Here is a 6,736-nt window from a genome sequence, read left to right on the forward strand (position 1 = left end):
CTGACTTGTCCAATACCTGATGAACAATTCTGTATGTTAAACTCTCTGTTCCATTGGTAGATGTGGCTTTTGCCCCCTGACTAGACCCTGGCTGATAAACCACCCGCTAAAGACGACACTGATCCTTTGCATGCACCCAGTTTACTCACAACCAGAAAGTTCTTTTGGGTATGTGATCCAGAGCCACAGACATGCACAGCAATTCTTCTCACCCTGATTTAAGGACACGAAAATACCTTTTCAAGTAATTTTGATGACTGTTCCTCACATCCGTGAGTTTACTGATGAAGCGTATTTGACTCTTGTCAGAATCCCCAGAGACACTGGATGCTGTTCATGATTGCTTACTCAGTAACTTCATAACCTAAGAGAAGTGACCTTGTAGGCAATTGTCTTACCAGTTGCCTAGTTCTTCGGTCTCCCTGCAGAAGTATGCCCCTCTCACCAAGTCACACATTAAATTGGTTCTTATTTTCCATGGTCTTTTGGCCTAGGTTTGGGCCTCTGAGAAAAATCCTAAGCACTATAAATATAAGCTTCTAAATTTTTGCAGGTTCTCAAGCCACATAACTTTTAGCAAATGCCTAAACTTCAGTCTGATATCAATTAAATATCTCAGCTTTGTCTGAGGCCAAAATTTTTTTTAAGATTCTATTTCTTTTTTAGAGAGAAAGCATGAGCAGGGGTGGGGGAGGAGCAGAGGGAGAGGGACAGGCAGACTCCGCACTAAGTGCGGAGCCTGATGCAGGGCTCGATCCCACGACCCTGAGATCATGACCTGAGCCGAAACCAAGAGTCTGACACTTAACTGACTGAGCCACTCAGGCGCCCCTGGGGGCCAACTTATAACGTCATTCCTCTCCCCAATTACTGAACTAGGATCAAGTCAGTCGCCTGCCAACAGAAACTTTTGCTGCCTACTTTTAAGGCAGTTTTGAGAAGGGTTCAATAAATGGAAGTAGTATAACACTTCTGCTTCTGGCCAGAGGGGAATGGTTTAAATCAGATTAATCCTCCTGCCAAAATAATGATAAAAGCCGGACACAATATATAGGGCAACTGTTTGAAGGAGCTGGAGAGCGCCCGGCGCAAGTCTGAATGGCTGTGACCCCGAGAGAGGCGAAATGTACAGTCATCCAGGTTCTTCCCAAAGTCATTTTCCCAAATCACGGGTGGGGTGGGGGTGGGAGGAGTGGGTGAGAGCAGAAAGCTGCCGTCTTACTGGGCTGAGCTCAGAGGTGAAGGCTGCCAGAATAGCTGGAACTCGAAGGGAGGATGATGGAGAGGACCGAATGAAAAATCTGTGTATGTGTTTCCCTCCAGTTGTTGGCTGACTCCTAAGCTGAGCACAGCAGAGAACAGCAGCTGGGGAGCGAAGGAGCTGAACAGATTTCAGCTGCTGTGTCATGCCCAGGAGCCAGAGGTTTGAGTACTGCAGGGGAGGGGGAGAAGCTTGGCAAACGTCCTGAGGGGCTTTTGGTTGAGACCCCAGGAAGTCCAACCCAGTAGCTAGAAGGTACACCTAAGCATAACAATAGCAGTCATTATGTTAAATGTAAATGGGCTAAACGCTCCAACAAAAAGACCAAGATGGTCACCTCAGATGAAGAGATAATATGCTGTTTATAGGAGATACAACTTTAAATATTGGGACACAGATTGAAAATTAAAAAGGTGGAAAAACATATACCGTGTAAACACTACCAAAAGAAATTTGGAGTTGCTAATTTAGAGTCATGCATATTTCATAATGATAAAAGGTTGATTCAAAAGGAAGATAGAGGGGTGCCTGTGTGGCACAGCGGTTAAGCGTCTGCCTTCCGCTCAGGGCGTGATCCTGGCGTTATGGGATCGAGCCCCACATCAGGCTCCTCCACTATGAGCCTGCTTCTTCCTCTCCACTCCCCCTGCTTGTGTTCCCTCTCTCGCTGGCTGTCTCTTTCTCTGTTGAATAAATAATCTTTTTTTTTTAAAAAAAAAGATTCTCTCTTTAAAAAACAAACAAACAAAAGGAAGATAGAAATTATAATACTTAAATTATCACTCACTGGTCATCAACTATATGCCAAGCACCACCCTGCGTATTTAATTCGTTGTGTTGTGTAATCATCTGAGCGCTTTTATGTAGTCGATTGTATCATCCCCCTTAGACGAGGAAATTGAAGCTCAGAGAGATGAACAATTTGCCTAAGGTCACACAACTAAGAAAATGATAGAGAAGATTCAAATCTAGTTCTGTCTGACCTCTTGCCAATGAGCTTTAATCACAGCTTTGCTGCCTGTGGTGTGCTTTCTTGAACCAGTTGGAGAGGGCCCCTGAGGGCACAAGAGTATGTTTTAACCCAAAGGGAGGACATTCTGTGGGTACTGCTGGGACTCTGGACTGGAAACCCTTCAAGAACTAAGACCCTAAAGATTATCTCTCATACGCTCACACTTCTGTGTAAATGCTCTGCTCTTCTATACACATGATCCCCAAGACGTACAGAGACCATCCTATTAATGGACTTCTGCAGCCCGATTCTTTGAATTTCTTGGTCTGAATTCTCAAGAAGAGGGTCAAGTTCGGGAATCATGAAGCCACTCCTGATTCAATCAGCTGGCTGCTGCTAAGGAGTGCCATCTTACTGGGTTTCAGATTTAGCTCTGCTAAGTCCTTCCTTTGGAACTGTTCTCAGGAGGACAGACTCACCTACTCCAGACTGAATCCATGCATATGTGGGTGGGCGGGAACCAGAGCAGAAAACCCCCAGAGAATCCTTCCCAAGCCACTGCTAGGTCTGGTCTTCACCTAAAACACAAGATGTCTGGAGGTGGAGGACAGGAGCAGGCTCATGCAGAAGAGGCTGGGGAAGCCCCAGGAAGGGGGAAGGGGGGGATGACAGATGGGCTCCTCGTCAGGGTGGGAGGGGAAGCTGGAGGAAACCATGAAATGAAGCGTTTTCTAAAATGGGCAGCCTAGGCGGGAGCCCTCTTTGGCCTTGAGCTAGCAGGGGGACAATTTCTCTCAGGGACTGTTGTCATCAACTGCCTCTCCTCTTACTACCTGGCAGGCACCACTGGAAAAGCCTACAAAGAAAACAGACTGAAGTTCGGGGCATAATGTGCTGTGATGATGGACAGCCAAGAGGACACAGAGGATGTCTTCTAAGCTTCTGGAACTCCAAGGATAATTCTGTAGCAAGTAGCTACAATAACCACATTTAATACTCATTCAGGGCCTGCTATGGCCAGGGGCTAGTGTGGTCTTTGCCCTCTCTCTCTTATTTCATTTAAACCTTGTAACAACCCTGTGAGGTACACACCGTTGTTACTCACATTTTACACATAAAGCAGCCGAAGCACAGAGAGGGTAAACAACTTGCCTGAGGCCCCAGAGCTAAGTGGCAGCACCAGAATGTGAGTTCAGGTGGTCCAGCTCCAGAGGCCTTGCTTTAGCCACTGTGGTAAGCTCTTCCTCTACCCTTGGAAAATGTCATCTAAATTACCAAGCAGAATTATAGTCACTGGGAAAAGCAGGAGCCTGCTGGGCGGCCCCTTGGAATCATATTCCTCTGTATATATAGACATTTTTTTAATCCAGTCATCCAGCGAAGAACATTTGTGTTGTTTCCACCTTTGGCCTCGTGTGAAGAATACTGCTATGAGTATCAGTGCATAAGTATCTTGAAGTGGGTGGATTTTATATGTAGGACATATCTTGATAAAGTTATTTTAAAATAAAACTTCAATTATGTTTTCAAAACGTAGAGCGCCAATACATGGTGGATACTGTTATTATCAATAACTCCTAGAATGGTAAATTTGATCAGTGAAGTGAATGTTTTTTTTTTTTTAAGATTGATTGATTGATCTGACAAAAAGCACAGGTAGGCAGAGGGAGACAGGGAAGCAGGCTCCCCACTGAGTAGGAACCCTGGAGGATCCTGACCTGAGCCTAAGGCAGATGCTTAACCGACTGAGCCACCCAGGCGCCCTGATCAGTAAAGTGAGTTTTAAGAAAATAATAAAAAGAGGAAAAATACCAAAAAAGTACAAAGAAGAAAAGAGAGATCTGTAATCTCACTTACAGAAAATCACTGAAAGATTACTTCACAAAAATGACTAAATTTTAATTTTACCTGAAATTAGTAAAAGGAACCAAAATGAAGACACTGCCGAACTCTAGATGTTTATTCCCAACACTAACACGTTCATTCCTATGCTATCCCTCTAAAGGCAAGAGAAGTTATGAAAAAATATGGAGGTTGAGTTGGGACACACAGTATTTCTATTTCACTTCATGTTTCATGAAGCTCAAAGTTTAATTCCTGAGGTAGACAATTGTTTCATAAAAATTAGAGGATATTTCTGATGTTTAAACAAACAAAGTGCCTGAATTTTTAGATTAAACACAAAAGAACAAAGCTGAAAACCTTAGCAGGCTATTCAGTTAAACTTCTAAGAGAAATTATTACGGAATGACGAGTTTGTAAGTCAGATAACTAGAAAGAGGACAAAATGCTTATTCACAAAGCAAGAGGACGTGATTATGGGTAGTGCCTGAAATAAATCCGAGGAGGTTATACGTGACTTCTGACAGTTTTCTCCTCCCTCTGAATCAAGTGGTTCTTGTGTTTGAATATATCTGCTCTAGCCTGAATTTTCTCACCCAGAGGAGCGGAGTCCTCACACTTGTGTTCTGCTGTCTTCGCTCACTGTAGAAAAGAATTATTTAAAACTTGGGAATAAAGCAAAAAGTGGGGCTGCATGTCCTTTCAAAGTCATACTGGGGAATTATTTAATGAAGTCACCCAAGGATTATTTAATTTTCTAGCAGAATGTATCTGTGTTTGACTTTGCTATTTATTGTTTGATGGTAGCCAGATACTGCAAAGTTATGTGTTTTACTATCTGGTAGGAAAGATAACCCCAAAGTCTATGGTTGTATTAGCCTGGAGGATATTAACGAGCTTCTTATTTAACCCAGCAATCTTATTCTAACATTTTTTTTATTTTGAAATGCTTTTCCCGGTGGCTTATATAAATTCTTTTTCCTCAAATGCTCTTGGAATCAGCTTTACCCACTAATGGTTCTGTCATTCATTTATGAGCTGAACAAAACCTTTGACGCATGACTATTCTATATTTGAATGAGAGCCATGATTTTACCATTTTAAGAGTTACACTTTGATATAGCTGATAGACCTCAGCTCATAGTCTCTCCTATATCCTGTGATTACTTACTCTCTTGTTTTGCTGAAGAGTTACCTGGGCAGGGAGCCTATTTAGAATGCAGATTCCCCGGCCCACTGCTCAGCCGTCTAATTCTGGGGGTTCAACATGGGGCCTAACACTACGCATTTTCACAAGCACCCCAGGAGACTCTGAGGCCAGTGGTCCTCAGATCAGACCCCTTGAGAAAGCCCCCCAGTGAACTGGGTGGGGTGATGGTCCTCATGCTGTCTTGGTTTTCACCGTTCAGAATGGCCAGAATAGGCTAGGGTTAAACATCTAGGCTTTGGGGTGGCCTGGAGTCCAACAGTCCATTTTCCTAAACTTCAACATGCAGATGGTAGTTGATCTCAGATGTTCATCTACCTATTAGCTGTATCAGAGTGGGGGGAGATCAGGAATCTGTATATTTAAGTTGAACCTCAACAAATTGCCAATACTCATCTCTTTAGTGACCTTACAAAAATGGCAGTTTCGTATGGTTCAACCTAATCACTCCTCGGGTGTTTCTAATTTGAAGCTGATCTGGCAACCCAGTTGTGAATGTGACAATTAGGACATGGAATTTCCAATACTTGGGGACAGTGCTTTGTCGCTTCATCAGACTTAGAGCCAAAAGAAAAGAAAAAGACTCTCTTCCCAGAAAAATGTATAGAATAAAACATTTTGCATACAATGTCAGGGGGATTTATGGACTCAGTCCATGGACTCCAGGTCAATCCTATTGTACAAATTTTTTTCGTAAAGTCTGCATTCTTTAGGGATGGAGCTTTGCTGCCCCCTACTGCCACATGGTTCTTAAGCTGGGTTTGCTCTACTCCTGACTTGTCTTCCAGTTTGGAGCTTTGTAAGAGCTAGAAGGAGCTGTCCCCTCACCCAGCTGTCAGAGTAGTCCAATTCTAGGCAGGAATGGGGATTTTGTGCTTTGATGGAACACTGCATTATCTTGTCTGGAGCACAGCCTTCAGGGTTATCAGATTCTGACCCTAAGGAAGCTATTTTTCAGCTCTGTCCTGTAGATAACTTCGAGAAATGCAAAATAATTCTTGTTTTTAGAAATGCAAATTATATCCTGTGGGGAGAGGTTCACCTGACATCCCTCCTCTACAGAGGAAGAAGCGAGTTTTGCCTCCATTTGGACACTCATTTACATGTTTCTGGCCTGTGTCTGTTCTTTGGATTCTCCTTTGAATGGGGTATACCATCCACCTGGTTCCCTCATTAAGAATTAAATAAAATCTTTAACTTGTGTTCATTTGATATCTGTATGACAGTCATAGTTTGACTCTCTTTTGAGAAGGCCAGGATCATATTAGATATCTCAGATTCCCAACTGAGATACAGAAAGGTTGGCCCTGTCCTTGAAAGTTCATAGTCTGATGAAGGAGACACTCAATGTTGCCAGGAACTCTGAGACATCGGAAAGAAATCTGCCTCTCCGCTTCCCACCCTCCCGCCTGCCCCCCTGCATTCAAACAGGTAGCACCCTAAAACAGAGAATGAATGTGAATTTGGCCTCCAG

General features: G+C 43.4%; 1 protein-coding gene across 1 annotated transcript in view; it reads left to right on the forward strand.

Annotated features, from left to right (window-relative positions):
- Positions 1–6,469, forward strand: part of PRR5L (proline rich 5 like) — an 80,564-nt gene extending 74,095 nt beyond the window's left edge. Inside the window, exon 9 of the mRNA XM_057317143.1 lies at positions 3,054–6,469. Coding sequence (XP_057173126.1) covers positions 3,054–3,103 — 50 coding nt within the window. The 3' untranslated portion in view covers positions 3,104–6,469. The remainder of the gene's footprint in view (positions 1–3,053) is intronic.
- Positions 6,470–6,736: the final 267 nt, after the last annotated feature.

The sequence above is a fragment of the Ursus arctos genome, unplaced genomic scaffold (genome assembly GCF_023065955.2).
Source record: "Ursus arctos isolate Adak ecotype North America unplaced genomic scaffold, UrsArc2.0 scaffold_23, whole genome shotgun sequence".
Classification (NCBI taxonomy): domain Eukaryota; kingdom Metazoa; phylum Chordata; class Mammalia; order Carnivora; family Ursidae; genus Ursus; species Ursus arctos.